Source organism: Pleurodeles waltl, chromosome 6, assembly GCF_031143425.1.
Source record: "Pleurodeles waltl isolate 20211129_DDA chromosome 6, aPleWal1.hap1.20221129, whole genome shotgun sequence".
NCBI classification, from domain to species: Eukaryota; Metazoa; Chordata; class Amphibia; order Caudata; family Salamandridae; genus Pleurodeles; species Pleurodeles waltl.
The window spans coordinates 854238891-854255488 of NC_090445.1; the positions used below are offsets into that span (position 1 = coordinate 854238891).

At 44.6% G+C, this 16598-nt stretch overlaps 1 protein-coding gene across 1 annotated transcript in view; it reads right to left on the minus strand.

Moving 5' to 3' along the window:
- LOC138300336 (prominin-1-A-like) overlaps positions 1-16598 on the minus strand; it is a 475106-nt gene that overhangs the window by 397769 nt on the left and 60739 nt on the right. Inside the window, exon 2 of the mRNA XM_069239581.1 lies at positions 5070-5420. Coding sequence (XP_069095682.1) covers positions 5070-5199 — 130 coding nt within the window. The 5' untranslated portion in view covers positions 5200-5420. The remainder of the gene's footprint in view (positions 1-5069; positions 5421-16598) is intronic.

Below are 16598 nucleotides of genomic sequence, written 5' to 3' on the forward strand. Positions count from 1 at the left end.
TTGGTCCTCAACACCACCTTATCCCCATAAAAAGTTGTATAAGGGGGTTTTACTGATAAGGCCTGCAACTCACTCACTCTCCTTGCTGATGTTATAGCTATCAGGAAGACTGTTTTTAAAACCAAATACCTCAAGGGGCAAGAATGCATAGGTTCAAAAGGGGACCCCATAAGGAAAGTCAGGACTAAGGACAAATCCCATTGCGGCATAACGAATGGCTTTGGAGGATATTGATTTAGAAGACCTTTCAAGAATCTGATAACAATAGGGGATTTAAATAAAGATGGTTGGTCTGGAAGACATATGAAGGCTGACAAGGCCGATAAATAACCTTTAATGGTAGCCACTGCACAGCCTTTCTGCGCCAGAGATAGAGCAAAAGACAAAACGTCCGATAGATGAGCATGTAAAGGATCAATCTGCCTCTCTCCACACCACGCAACAAATTTAGACCACCTATTAGCGTAGATAGATTTAGTGGAGTGTCGCCTGGCCGCTAATATAACATCCACTACCTCAGGCGGGAGAGAGAAGGAACTCAGGTTGCCCCGTTCAATCTCCAGGCATGTAGGTGCAGACTCTGGAGGTTGGGGTGTAGAACCTGCCCCTGCGACTGTGAGAGGAGGTCTGCCCTGAAAGGGAGACGGAGCGGCGGGCACGTTGAGAGTTGGAGAAGGTCGGAGTACCACACCCTCCTTGGCCAATCCGGAGCTATTAAGATTACTAGAGCCCGGTCTTGGCGAATCTTCCTCAATACTCGAGGAATCAAGGGTATGGGAGGAAACGCGTAAAGCAACTGGCCGCACCAGGTCATTTGAAACGCGTCCCCCAACGCTTCCTGCATCGGATACTGAAGGCTGCAGAACAACGGACAATGCGCGTTCTCTCGAGTGGCGAACAGATCTACCCGAGGAAACCCCCACTTGTGGAAGATTAAACGGACTTGATCTGGATGGAGACGCCACTCGTGGTCTGCCGAGAAGTGGCGACTGAGACTGTCCGCACGCACGTTCAAGACTCCGGCCAGATGGTTTGCTATCAAGCAAATCCGATGGTCCTTTGCCCAGGACCATAGTCGAAGAGCTTCTCTGCAGAGAAGGTACGACCCCACTCCTCCCTGCTTGTTTATGTACCACATCGTGGTAGTATTGTCCGTTAGGACCTGTACCGACTGACCACGAAGGGAAGGGAGGAAGGCCTTGAGAGCCAGACGTACAGCCCGTAACTCTAACAGATTGATGTGAAAAATCTGTTCCTCTGGAGACCAAAGACCTTTGATCTCCAGATCCCCCAGATGAGCTCCCCACCCTAGAGTGGAAGCATCCGTTATGACTGTGGCCACTGGTGGCGACTGCTGGAACGGCTTTCCTTGTGAAAGATTGTTGCTTGCAATCCACCACTTCAAATCCACAGCAGCATCTCTGGAGATCTTGACAGTACCCTCTAGATCCCCTCTGTGTTGAGACCACTGCCTTCGGAGGCACCACTGAAGAGCCCTCATGTGCCAGCGAGCATGCATGACCAACAGAATGCAGGAGGCAAAAAGACCGAGCAGACGAAGGACCTTGAGGACTGGAACTACCGCTCCATTTCGAAACATTGGAACCAAATCCTGAATATCTTGAATCCGCTGAGGCGGAGGAAAGGCCCGACCCAATGTTGTATCCAGTACTGCCCCTATGAACAGGAGGCGCTGAGAGGGCTCCAGGTGAGATTTGGGCTCGTTCACCGAAAAGCCCAGGTCGAACAACAACTGGGTTGTTGACTGCAGATGACGCAACACAAGCTCCGGGGACTTGGCTTTGATCAACCAATCGTCCAAGTAAGGGAATACTGCTATCCCCTTCCTTCTGAGCTCTGCCGCAACCACCGACATCACCTTCGTGAAGACTCGAGGTGCTGAAGTAAGACCAAACGGAAGGACCGCAAACTGGTAGTGTTGCGATCCCACCACAAACCGGAGATACTTCCTGTGTGACTTGAGTATCGGGATATGAAAGTAAGCATCCTGCAAGTCGACAGACACCATCCAGTCTTCCATGTTCAACGCCAAAAGCACCTGTGCTAGGGTCAGCATCTTGAACTTTTCCTGCTTGAGGAACCAATTCAAGATCCTCAGGTCCAGAATTGGTCTCAAACGACCATCCTTCTTGGGAATCAGGAAATACCTTGAGTAAACTCCTTGACCCCTTTCCTGCTCCGGGACCAACTCCACCGCGCCCTTTAAAAGGAGGACTTCTACCTCCTGTTCTAGCAACAGGAGGTGTTCTTGTGAACAATACGAAGGGCGGGGCGGGATGAGGGGCGGAAACTCCCGAAAGGGAAGGGTGTAGCCTTTTCCCACAACACTGAGAACCCAAGTGTCCGACGTAACAGTCTCCCATTTGGTGAGAAAATGCTGTAATCTTCCCCCTACAGGAGAGGAGTGAGTGGGAAATGGTGGAAGCCTAAGGCTGCTTCCCCTGCTGCACCCCGCCAGAGGATGAGGAAGAGGCAGAGTGCTGCTGAGAGGCTCCCCTGGTGCGGACCCTACCCCTCCCCCTAAAAGATCTATAGGGGTGGGAAGAGGCAGGTTGCTGATATCTTCCCCGAAAGGAAGAGGAGGAAGAGCCACGCCCAAATCCACGAAACCTCCTGAAGAATCTGGAAGAGGCCGTGGAAGAAGGAGCTTGGAGTCCCAACGACTTAGCCGTGGCCCTGCTCTCCTTAAAACGTTCCAAGGCCGAATCAGCCTTAGCCCCAAACAGTTTGTCCCCATCAAACGGGAGATCCAACAATGTGGACTGTACATCTGCCGAAAAGCCCGAGTTACGGAGCCAGGCCTGTCTCCTTTCCACCACAGTTGTGCCCATTGCTCTGGCTACCGAGTCGGTGGTATCCAGTCCCGTCTGGATAATTTGGGTCGCAGCAGCCTGGGCATCAGAGACAAGATCCAAAAGACCCTGGGGAAGCTCTGTAAACGAAGAGGAGATGTCATCCATCAGAGCATGAATATACCTCCCCAGGATACAGGTCGCATTAGTGGCCTTTAACGCCAGACTGCAGGACGAAAAAATCTTCTTCGACTGCGCCTCTAGCTTTTTTGAGTCTCTGTCCCCAGGCACCGTCGGGAAAGAACCAGGCGCTGACTTGGACGAACAGGAGGCCTGCACTACCAAGCTCTCCGGCGTAGGGTGCCTAGATAGGAAACCAGGATCAGTTGGAGCCGTCCGATACCTCCTGGCCACGGCTCTGTGAACTGCTGGGGAAGATGCCGGCCTCTTCCACACCTCTAAAACCGGATCCAGCAGAGCGTCATTAAAAGGTAACAGAGGCTCCGCCGCGGCTGAGGCCGGATGCAACACCTCCGTCAAAAGGTTTTGTTTTGCCTCCACCACCGGCAAAGGCAGGTCCAAAAAACTAGCTGCCTTCCGTACCACTGTATGAAAGGAAGCAGCTTCCTCAGTATATTCCCCCGGGGACGAAAGGTCCCACTCAGGGGAAGTGTCCAGCCCACTGGCCGACTCCAGTCCACGCAGCCCATCACCCGAGTCCTCTAGCTCTCCTTCCTCTAGGGCTCGTTGGTACTCCTGCTCTTCTAGTACCCGGAGAGCACGTCTCCTCGAATGAAGTCGTTGTTCAATACGCGGAGTCGACAATGCCTCCGCCGAAGTCGAAGATCGGCGCCGATCTTCAGAAGCCACCGACGCCGCGTCCGGCGCCACATGTAACTTCGGCGCCGACGAAAGAGCAGCTGAAGCAGATGGACCCACCGGAGTCACAGGCCGAAATCCCGACGTCGACGGGATGGAAATCCCCGGGGCCAATCCTTCTGAAGCCACCGGAGCGGCCACCGGCGCCGACACTGGCGCCGAGCCCACGTTCCCAAACGGGAGAAAGGGCATAAAGGGTGCCGGCCGAAGAGGCGCAGGATCACCCAAAGAAAAGGCCAAAGGCCCAGCCGGAGCACCCCCTGGAGCCATCTGTTGGAAGATGGCATACATCGCATTCAAGAATGCGGAACTATCGGCTCCAGGGGTGGGAAAAGCCGGATACTGGGGTGCCTGTCTCGGAGGCGACCCCGACTCCGGCCTCGGCGTCTGCGCCGGAGAAAACACTTGAGGCTCCAATACCTCAATCACCGACGCCTGTCCAGGCGAAGTTGGTGACGCCGGAGAGGGCAACGGCGTCGAAGGATGCGGCGTCACCGTGGGGCTGACCTCCCATGTCTTTCGGCGCCGATCCGGAGACCTGGAACGAGCCTCCCTTGAATGACGCCGAGATTCTCTACGGCGCCGGGAGTCTCGATGACGCCGATGTTTTGGAGAAGACTTCTTGTGATGCTTCTCCTTTGACTTGGCCATAAACAGCTTCGCCTCACGTTCTTTAAGGGCCTTCGGATTCATGTGCTGACATGAATCACAAGTCGAGACGTCGTGGTCGGAGCTCAAACACCAAAGGCAATCGGAATGAGGATCCGTCACCGACATCTTGCCTCCACACTCACGACAAGGCTTAAATCCAGACTTTCTCTGCGACATTATTTCCACGGAGAAAGAGTACGCAGCAAGATATACACTGTAACCGCAAGAGTAACAGTTGCTCCCTCGAAGATAACCGTTTCGAATGCACGGAAAAAAGGGAACTGACGTCCGCACGTCGTCGAGGACCTCTTATTGCCTGTATGACGTCAGACGGCGTCGCGTGCGAGACAGTGACGTCCTCGTCGACGTGCAGAGACTAGTAAGAAGATTTCCGTAGAATGCTGGCGCCATGGGAGTATTCATGAGGTGAGGAATCCACAGGTAGTTGTATCCATCAGAAAATGTTATTACTTGCAGACATTAACCACGTGAGCGCCTTTCATCCCTGCAGTCTGGCTAAGCACCACAGGTAATGGAATATACCCAAACATAAATAGTAAGGAAACGTTACAGTCCTTGTAAAGCTGACAAAATACCACCTGGAGCAGATGCTAATTAACATTTCCAAAGCTGTCAGTGGTTCTACAGTAAGTTATCGCTAATGACGCCGAAGCAATTGCAAGACAGGTTATTACCATCAGCATAAATCTGAAGAGGTTGTCTTACCTGGAGGGAAGGCATTGGGCTGTACCATTCCGAGAAACACGTGCACCATTTGGGAGAAAACCAGAGTGCTCCCAGACGGTGGCTCTGCATACGGTCCATAGGACGGGTAGGTATAGTTCTGGAATTCCATGGCTTTTAACTGGAACTGGAAAGCCCTATATTATTTTATATACAACGAAAGTTGATTGCCACAGCTGTGCTTATGTGTCCACTCTGGAAGCAGATGTTTAAGCGGCTTTTTTTTTTGCACACCCACTTTTCTCTAGTCTCGGCAGGAACACTCCTCGTGCGCAGTGTTGTTGTCCAACAGTCCCCACGTTCTCTTCTCACAGCCAGGCTTCTACAGTAAACCTGCAACGCAGAAAAACAGGAAGGGAGGGAAATAGTTCAAATGAGGAAATCAAACAGGAAGGACTCAAGCTGCTATGGAAAGGCACAGAGTTTTAATTGCTTGGTGCCACAGCGCGTGGACATGTATGAGCGCCACATTTACGAGTCAATAATGAGTGATGCTTCCTGCGTGCTCTATTGCACGAACATGCACTGTATTGTATCGTAGCAGTATTTATGCAACCCTTTTTGCAATGCGTCTGGGGTTACGTCGTCATGCTGTTTCATGCAGCTGTGATGCGGTTTGTGAGCAGTGTCGTAGGTGCCGTCTCCAACCCGTTCTATAAAGTTACCACAAGCTGCCTTGCAATCTGTCATGCAATATGCACTGAAGTGGGTACGCTGTCAGTCATGCAGGTGGGCATGCAGGTGGTGGCACTGTAGCCGTCAAGCAGGTGTCCCGGGGGCGGTCAGGCCTGCGGCCATGCAGCACTTAGGTCTAAGAGATCATGCCTGCATGGGTATGTTTATATAAGTGCATGGTCATACATGAAACTGGAACTTTATGTTTGAGAAGCCTCATGGCAATAACAGTAGCAGAAGTAATGATTCATAGCTTACTCGGTTCACGGAAAACAATATCTATTGCATTTCAGCATTAATTTACATTTGTCTGCCATGAAAGGGGAACTATTTCACACATGCTCTACTTTCACAATACAATTTGAAAGCTTTTGTCACTGGGATATTAACAGTGCGCTACCTATGGGAAACTGAATTTTAAAGTGTGAACTACCACTGGATGTAACTTTTGTCACATGCTATATAGAATACTTAAGCAGCACTTGGGCAAACAGTAACAGTAATGTGCAGGAACCAGCGTATCTGTTTTTTTCCAATTTGATTTTATATTGAGATTAAAGTGAATACCTCTACCTATTTGCGTATATTGTTACCGCTAGCAAATGGCTGAATGAAAAAAAAGACAAAAAGTAAAAAAAAACAACAGTGTTGCTCCTCCTTTTCCTATATATTTACTTATGGCAACACCCTAAATCAAAAGAAATAACCGTAGGTAACAGTTGGTTATTTCCTCGTCATGTTGCTGCAAAGTCGAAATGACTCTAAATCAGTTTCCAGTATCGATGAACTATATAGACTCTTCATGCTTAGTAGGTAACAAAAAAACCTGTGTCCTCTGTGGAATGTTGTGATAAATGTCCTGCGAAGCCCACATTTTAGTAACTGCATACAAGGTTGGACTAGCCTAGACAAGCTGCCAGTGCCGAAGACCTGGTCTGACATGTCACTATGTAGGTCTGTAGGCCGGGTTTTTTGGCTGTTTGTGGGCCTGTTTTATGGTCTGGTGGATTGGTTTTTACTGTTAATTTCTCAAAATTACCACAGATACTGCTCGTTGCTATAGCATGCACAAATGCACACAGTCTGCTACACCAAGTAAAATACCTATACAGCATGTCTATAAAAGTTTTAAATTTCCCCAGTTTGCAAATGTGGGCCACTGTTTTACCTATCTTATTTGATAGTGGAGGCATTCTTTGGTTTCTCCTGAGCCAGGCATTGTGCTGTTTCCTGCAAGACATTTTGTTTACTGACAAGTGGCATAGAGCCCTCCTATTGCTTACTACTGGTGTACTTCATCACTCATTTCCTTGGTTAGTATGTGCTGGCTTCATTTCCTCTATGTGCTTTTTCCCTTCCCTGGAGAATGTCCCCAGTACTCATTCTTTTCGTGCCCAGTGTCCTCACACTGCTTGTGCACATTTGATGGTACTTAAAAAACAAATAGTTGTATCACTGCATAAAAGTGCACGTGTTTGCAGGTTATCTCCCCTTCTCCTGTGTTAATGCTTGCTTCCTTCCATTCTCCTGTCTCTGTTTCATATGAAAATGGTGAGGGGGAAATAAAAATCACAGCGTTGACCCTATGGAGTCTAATCTAATTTTTGCACAAAACAAGCACATTATGTGAGGTTTGTGGCAACTCAGCTTGCATATAATGCAATTTTTGTCATAGTTCAGCTCAGACAGAGGAGGAACATTTATCGTGGCCGTGTGCTCCCAAGGCATCCATGTCAGCCCTAAAGCACTAACTCTACAAGTAGCTCGCAGACACCTTCAGAGTAGCTTGCAGCCTTGTGTTAATTTTTAAATAAGTACAGTGTCAATAAATAAGCGTTGCATTCCTTTTAAAGTTAAGGGAAGACTTTTTTATTTTACATTATTATCATCAGACTGCACATAGCAGAGCCTGATAATGAGTAGTGCTTCAGCTTTATGACTCAGGGTCGGTGCACAGGTGAAGAACTGAAAAACTGAGATATTTAACTCTTAAATCAAAGTCCTTGCCAACTCATTATTGAGATGAAAATCGTGTTTCTGGATGCTTTTAATTGGGAAAAATTTAAAATGAAGAGTTACCTTAATGATTAGGTTAACTCTTCATTTTAATTTTTACCCATTTCAAAGTGTCTGCACTTACAAACAGCAGGCACCTTGCAACCAGTGGCCAGTAGACACAGTGGCATATTTAAAACTGAAAAATAAAGTCCTTCTTTTGAAATAGGAGGAATTTAAAGTCAAGAAAAATTGTTTTGTTGAAACATTATGTTTGTAGGGTTTTCTCCACTTTCAATAAAGCCAATTACATCTTAATGTTTTATGAAGCATGTTTATTCACTTTAAATCCCTCCATTTAAACAAATGACTGTATTTTTCTGTTATAAATATGGCACTGTATCTAAAGGCCACTGGAAGCAAGATGTCTGCTGTTTTAAATTCAACACTTTGAAATGGGAGAAAATTAAAACGATGAGTTTTATGGAATCCATATAAACCTACAGTTGACTTCAGGTTAATTTTCTCCCATTTCAAAGTGTTGCATCTATACACAGCAAGCAATTTGCTTGCAGTGTCTGGTAGATATGGTGCCATATTTATAACTGAAAAATACAGCCATTCTTATAAAGAAGGGAAATTAAAAGTGAGATTTTTTTCCATATTATGAACATTTTTGCAGAAACGTTTCTGCACTTTAAACTTCTCCATTTAAAAAAATGGCTGAATGTTATAGATATAACAGTGCTACATATGGCAACAAGTTTGTCCTGTGCCTCAGGTACATATGACACAGGCTTTCAGTCACACATATACATACATCCCATTCATTTAAACACATGTTCATACATCACTACCGACCATACTCACATTGACGCACATGGCAGCCATGTTATAGTGCCCCTAGTCAAAATATGTTGTTCAAACCATAGTACCTGGCTTTATGGACATTAGGCTTAAAGTCATTGGGGTGTCTGGTAACAATGCACACATCCCTTGGCCTTCAGATTTTCACTGACAAGAAGCAGCTTTCACTACAGAAAAGGTTGGAGAACCCTGCTTTAACCAGCCTACTACTATGCTACCACCACTACCAAACCACCCTATCTATAGGTATAATTTCACCCTCCAAGACATCCATGTACCCATTCATGTGCCTCTGCCTGTAGCTGTCAAGTGTGACATAACCTGTGTGGACTCTTGAGACAGAACTGCCTTTTTAATAAGCAGCACTTTGCCTCCTCAGATGTGTAGTTGATCATTCAAAAGGTACAGCAAGACTACAAATCTAACAATGAGACATACTGCTGATGCACGGTGCAAGCAGGCTAATGGATGGTGGGGTGGGCTGGTAAGGTAGATGTGGTGTGACATAAATGCTCACTGGCCTCATTGAGGTTGATAAAGAGCAACACCCTCTTTCTGGTGGCACATATTTAGGAAACAGAGCAGTTATACATATCTTTACCCATGCAACTATTTTTTACATTTATTTTTCTATATGGCACACCTGTCATTAAAAAGGCCTTCTGCTGCTTCACGTCTCATCATTCAAATTTTAGAAGGGAATGACATTATCTGCAACTCATCCCATTTCTTAGGCGACCCTATTTCCGTATTTACATTTGCCCATTAAAATTTTTATTTCATGTATGCTTTTGAAAAAGTATTGTTGTGATTTTATTATTTTGAGAAATTGCAGATCATAAACTTCCAAAGAAACTCATACACACCCACTCAGGCACACGTATACCAGAATCAAACACCACCAAAGCCCACCACAACTACTAACACAACTCTACCACCACCACCCTGCCCCAACCTATCACCACCATTTTATCACCACCCTATAACCATATAACCTAACAACATCCTACCACCACCACCATACCCCCTACCACCACACCGCCCTATTACTACCACTCCAACATTAACACCACCACATCACCCTTCCACTGCCACCCCTACACCACCCTTCCACCACACTCCCATCACTCTAACCAAACTACCACCATAACCACAACCACCCTACCTCCACGCCACTACTGTAATGACCACCCTAATCACATCCACTCTCCAAATCACAACACATTAATCACCACCATCTTGATAACCACTGCCACTTTAACCATCAGTACCATAACCACCAGCATCACTACCCTAACCACCACCAGCAGCCGACCCATGATCTCCACCCTAACCACCACCAAACCCTATCCACCGTCATAGCCACAACTACTCTAACCATCACCCTACCACCACCACTGTTCTACCCACCACCCTACCATCACCGCCTTACCATCACTACCCTACCACCACCATACCCATATCACCAACAGCCTAACCACTATCACCCTACCCTAACCACCACCCTTTCCTAATCACCACTCTACCTTAACCACCACCATTATACCCTAAACACCACCACCCTAACCACCACAATCTTCACCACTGCTCATCACCACCACCACCCACATCACCACCCTCACCACTGCCACCCGCACCATCATCACTACCTTACTCACCACCACCCTTTCACTCAACATGGTTCTCAATTCACAAAGAAGCTCCTGATTATTTAGCAATCATTTTCAATTCATTCCTTGATTGTTTTCATGAAAAGTTGTGGCCTGTGGTTGCATTTGTTTACTCTTGAGTAACTTGTTCTCACCTGAAACTATGCATCTTGGTATCTAGTAAAGCTAAGTCATATCAAAGATTAAGACACATTTAGGCATTGCCTCTAGTTCTCTATCAACCTGTTGCCCATTGTATGCAAATCAGTATATGAACATCGAAAAGGAACTCTATGGTAGGATGTTGTTTTGATCCCTAGGGCGAGTATTCACTGGTAGATTTATATAAACTTCATATATGATTGCATTGTACATTTTAACTACTGTGCAGTGGGAAAACATAGTGTTCATTACATTAAGTGGTAAGCTTTTAATGGAGCTGCCTTCAAACACAGTGAATCCTGCTTTGAAGACTGATTGTGTGGTCTTTCTCTCCTCTTCTTGAGTTTGTCCTTCCCCTGGATCATGGTCTTATTACTTGCATCTTTCCACTGCTTACTTTCCAGCCACTCCTTTTTAGGTCAAGTGTAAGTGTACAACCTTGTGGGCTCAAAGGCATTTAATTTTCTTTTTTCAGTGTCATTTAAATATCCTTGTTTGCTAGTGATCAGTCATGCCTCTTAGTCTCTCATTTTTCTCTTTGGGAGCAGGGACCAACTACTGCATAATAATGCTTTGTCGTGTTCATATGTTCTTTGGGGGACTTTTTTTTTCCTTAGGCGAAGGTTCGCTTTTAATTTGTGGAGGATTCTTGATTTCAGCCTAGCTTCGTCACATTTGCTTAGCCATCTGTTGCTTTCTGGCTCACACGCCCTCCCACTCGTCATTGCTGCCATCCTTCCTGCACCGCTGCTTGTTTCCGACCACTATTACCATTGCATTTCTGATAAACACTCCTCCGCCCAAAATATTGGCAGAATCGTTACGAAATATGCTGCCAACCATCAATGTCATCACATATGCACCTGCAGCTGGCTGCAACGTGGCCTCTTCTATATCCAAGCATCCTTTGCACTTGGGTTTCTCTTTCTGAGCCAATGCTTACAGAACAGGAGCAGCCGGAGCTGAAGAGGAGTCGACCGATGTAAGCTCTTGTATTGGGCACCGTGGAGCCATGTTTAACCCTTGGGATTTGAGAATGTACGGGAGGTTAACGGGGCTAAGATTCATTTTTAAAAATCTGCTTTTAAGTTGGTGTATCTACAATGTGTGGCCGTTCAGTTGTGGAGTACAGCAGCAAAGAATCGTTTGAGTACTAATACCGTTTTAATTGGGAGACAGTGTTTGAAAGATACCAGCCATTATGCAAGCACCAATGAGGAGGTACATTAATGACTCTCTTAGTTTGACAGAAATGTGTTGATTGTCTGTGTTTTAGTAATGTCAGGACTAGGTTTTGTTTGTGAAGTTTTGTTGAACTGCTAGGGGACAGATAGATGGCAGGTATTCTATACCAACTTGTGAAGAACAGGTTTATGGCTAAGCTTTCATTTACAATATGTTTGTTTAGGGGTAAACCTGGGAGCAAACCTTTTGGGTATGAGACAGTCCTAAGGACAGACTGGGGTTAGACTTTGTGGGTAAGACAGTTTTGTGACGAGTTTTAAGTATTGGAATGCAGCGGTGTTAATACAAATCCCTTTGTATGGACTATGAAGCTACTATAAGGAAATGTGATAACTTCATAATAGTAGCCAGTGCCCTTTGGTGCTGGTATCTGCACAGTGTGGTATGTAAGCTTCTTAGTGATTTTGTGCGACTAATGACTAGCATTTCATGTACTTTGGTGACCGGATCGATTCATGGCACCTCACTACTGTTTTCAAAGGCTTTCTCTTTTGTTTTGCAAATTGTAATGGGGTTATATCAAGGGAATTAGTTAAGTTACGAGTCAAGCCCACAACCCCGATGCATTAACTTGGTAATTTCTACCCCGCTATTAGAAACACGTAGTCACAGCAATGGCTGACCACCCCGGACTTGTCATAATAGGAGCACGTTCCTACCAAGTTGTTATTCCGTAAATTGGATGTCAGCACCACATTTAAAATGCTTTGAGATTGAAAACTTGAGCACCAGGCATACTTTACTATGTGCCTTAGGTTAATGTATTTTGAGGTGAAGTACAAAAGTGTGAAACAGCCACTACTGTTTAATAGAGTTAGTCCAGTTGTTGCACCCGATACGTTACATCTAAGCTTTGTTCCATTACTAGCACTGCTCATGTAGTATCAACAAGAGAAATTTTAGCTCAACTTTGTCACTAATGTAAAAACGGATGCAACTGTTCTTATAAAATTTTCCAGGTTAAGAAATACTAGTCACTTTTTTATGCTGCCTGTCTGGCACATGAGTTTTCAAGGTATGCTTATGAAAAGAGGTGCCTACCAAAGTATACAGCATCACACTATAAAGTTGGGCTTGTATAAAAGAATTTTGTATGGCACCTGCGGTGGCTTTTTAGGTCAAGCATAGCAGCGTGCAGGTGCTGCTGAAGGTAAATGGAAGTGATTTAGTTATATGCAGGGCCGCTGGAATTATGTGGCAGGTAAAGACCAAATTATGAGACAGGGTTAACCAATTTATGTGGCAAGAAAAGTCCAGTTATCAATTTACAACTCCAATAGCTGTAACTGAAGCAATGCAAGAAACATTGCATTGCAAATGCTTGTTTTCCTTTTTCATTAAATACTCAAGGAGTGTTCGTGTTTTCTTGCATCTCCCTTATGTACTTTGTTCTATGCAATGTTGCTGTCAGTAGTGTATTTTTCCTCCGCCTCCCTCCATGTTGTGATTGCCCATCTGTGCTTCTCCCCGCATTGCTTTCTTGCCCATATTCTTTCTCCCATTCCATGTTGCACCCTCTCTCTCTCTCTCTCTCTCCCATGTGCTTCTGTTCCCCTGCTCTCCACATTGCTTTATTTTGCCTGTGTTATGAACTTCTCCCACCACCCTCCGTGTTGCTTCTGACCCCACCCTCTGTGATGCCTCCTCCCATTTGCACTCTCCGAGTTGCTTCTACCATTGCTCTCCTTGCTGCTTCCCCTACCCACTTTAAAAAAAAAAAAATCTTTTATACTACCTTTTTAAAATATATTTATTTACAATTCCAAATTGAGTCAGAAAATAAAAAGGACAAAAAGCACACGCAGATTTCGTAAGCATGTGCATGCATGGTGCACATGCACATAAAATGACATGGCCACAGCAACCTTGTCATAGCACCTTTGTTTTTGGTTTCCTCTTTAGCCATGCTGCATAGCAGCACTAAAAACCAGTGGCAAAGCCAGAAGTTCCCAAAGTAATCTATTTACTTTGCCAATGTGTGGTATTTTTGTGCCCAAGCCTAATTGCTGCCCCTGTTTGACCCTGGCTGCACATCTGTACATAAGATACCTCAGAGAGTGTTGGATAACTGGTGACTGAAGGAATGAGAATGGAGAACCATGAGATAAAACCCTATTTTCCCACACCTAATTTCTTGCAGGTTGATTTTTATCACCATTCTAAAAGAGATAAAGTACCCTCTTGACGTACATTATAAAGATATTGTAAGTCACCAAGGAGTTCCATAACGATATAGGTAAACAAGGCCGAAGGCTGAGTCCCTTTATAAGGTTACGGAACTTTGAGGTGACTTGCAATATCCTTGTGTGCGGCAGGAATATTTTATCACTTGTTATACATGTTCACACCCTCACCTTTTACACAAAACACCTAAAACCTTGGTGCATAGTTCGTTCATAAGAAAGAGCAAGAATATTTGCAAACATGAAGAATAAAAATGAAACCTCTAATGCAAAATCAAACATTAAAAACCGCTTAGTTATAGGTTGCAAATAGATATTAGAAACAGTTAGACATCAGTTTTTAAAAATAAATAAATAAAGCTGCACTAGCTCAGAATGTGAAGAAACGTGTAGAAAGATTTTAGCTTTTCTCTGTCTAATGGGTTCAGAAACTAAAATAATCTCTCTTCTTGTCATTGTAAGCTAAAAAATAGAGCAGAAGAAAAAAAAGGGTGTTGCTTTAAACAGCTATTTCAATTATGCTCCGTGACCTGATCTGCCTTTCAACTCGGCTGCTGTTCTGGCATCAGGCATTGTGATGTCAGAACTCAACTGTAATAACTTATAATAGTCTAATTCTGGTGTATTTTCTTTATAATTGGTGCCTAGGTGCTCTACAAGACGTTTGCTATAAAGAAATTAGAGACAGGTGAATATACAGGGATTACAGAGTCCCATGTATATCAAGCAATGTTGCTTTCTGCAGGTAGAATGTAGCACTGCTCAGCATAATATCACAAAATGATGCTTTTTACAACAGACACACAAAAGAGCAGTCGCTCTAAATTTCCTAAATGATGGTTATTATGGGGTGAGCATTAGGAGGGCAGTTCCTGCTGCCCTCACATCACTTCTAGGCTGTCCTCGTTCACTTCCATTCAAATGTATGGAGAATCCAAACCATGTCGCAAAGAAGCATTAGCAAAGGCAATAGGTCTGATACTGGTAGTCAGACTTTTGGCTTTGCAAATTTTTCTTTTTTTTTTTCATGGATTTTGCAAAACATTATTATTGGGGAAGCTATCAGAAACAAACATTGCCTAAAAGAAAAACACATTTTCATGGTATTAAAAAGGAAGTATTTTGATGAATATGTGCAGATGTACTCCTTGTGAAAGAGCAGAATGGCTTCATTCACACAAGTTAGCCAAAGGCTGGAGAGGGCTGACCGAGTGTCCCATGCTGTATGATGTTACTGGCAGAAGAGAAATGGAATGCCACAACTACAGATCAACGGATGAAGAGGGTGTGCTGAATGTTCCTATAATTAAATATATCATATCTATAACTTCAGCAAAATCAAAAAGTCTTGGCTAACACCAGACTTAAAAAGAGACTAGTGTAGACCAATTCGCTGACACATTCCATGTAACGGCTATGTGTTGGACACTCACAAGGAAAACAAAACTGTTATCCCTTAATTTATAATATTCCTTTGTTTTGAATAAAGAATAATGGTAAAGCAGATAAAGAAAAAGGGTACATACAACGTTTCCCGGTATTTTCTGTAATGCCCTGCTATGCATACAATCTAAATATGACACCTCCACATTAAGTAAGTCTGCAGATTAGTCACAGTGTAAACTCATGCTGAGCTCCATGGTCAGACTGGAGAAAAAAAAGCCTGGGCACGAAAATAAAAGTGGCCGCAATTCGCAAAATAGATACCTAAAAAGTGGCCCACATTTGCAAATCTGACAGTTTTGAACTTGTAAAGACACACCGTAGAAGGGCCTGATTGCTGAATAGGTGGTATTTATTGCGTACCATAAATAATACCACTGGGTATGTTATTTATCGAGGGCAACAAATACTAGATATTATGAATTGTTAGGGAATAACATGCAGATTTTGGTATTTAACGCACCAAAATCTGCATGAGATGGTAAATGTTGTGTTGTTTTCCCCTGTTAAATTTCGGCAGGGTTGAACCTCCAAAATTTAACGATGGCTGTTAATTAAAGCATCTGATAATTATTGAATGTGTTAAATACCTAACAACTCATAATTCCAACCCGTGTGTAAACAGGGGTTTACGCATATGACAGAATTTAATGAGCAACTCGTAATCAGGCCATAAGTGTTTTGAAAGCTATGGAAGGTTGCATAGATTTGAGTTTGCTGCAGGCAATATTTGTAGTAATATAATGGAAATTAAAAGTAAAGACAGCCGCAACTGGCCATAAAACAGACCCACAAATTGCTGAAAACCACCTAACACACCAGTCAGACCATCGGTCATTGCCTGATCACTCTGTAGGCCATTCGACCCTGCTGAGCTCCATGCAGTGCTGAACCCCCGGGAATCCTTTCTGTTTATCTCAGACTTCAAACCAATTCTCTTACAGTCTAGAGGGATTTGTTTCTGACACCTTATTTGTACATACCCACCAATGATGACAGCAAGACTCACCACTGACCCATACCTCGCCTGACCAGGCACAAAGAGCAGGTACTCTCTGGAACCCCTATTTATCCCACCTGCTCCTTAAAACTAGAACAGCTATCCAATACACGTGTCATGGACACAGTGCTCTCCAATTCATTCCAACTAATCTAGGAGATTAGAGGATGGCATGGGGACAGCCCTTACACAATTCTAATTACCCTGTACATGGATCCCAGGGACATCATGAGGCTAGTGTGCTATAGTCTGTTCATACCATGAGCAATTAGGAGGGCCTTCAATTGCAGTG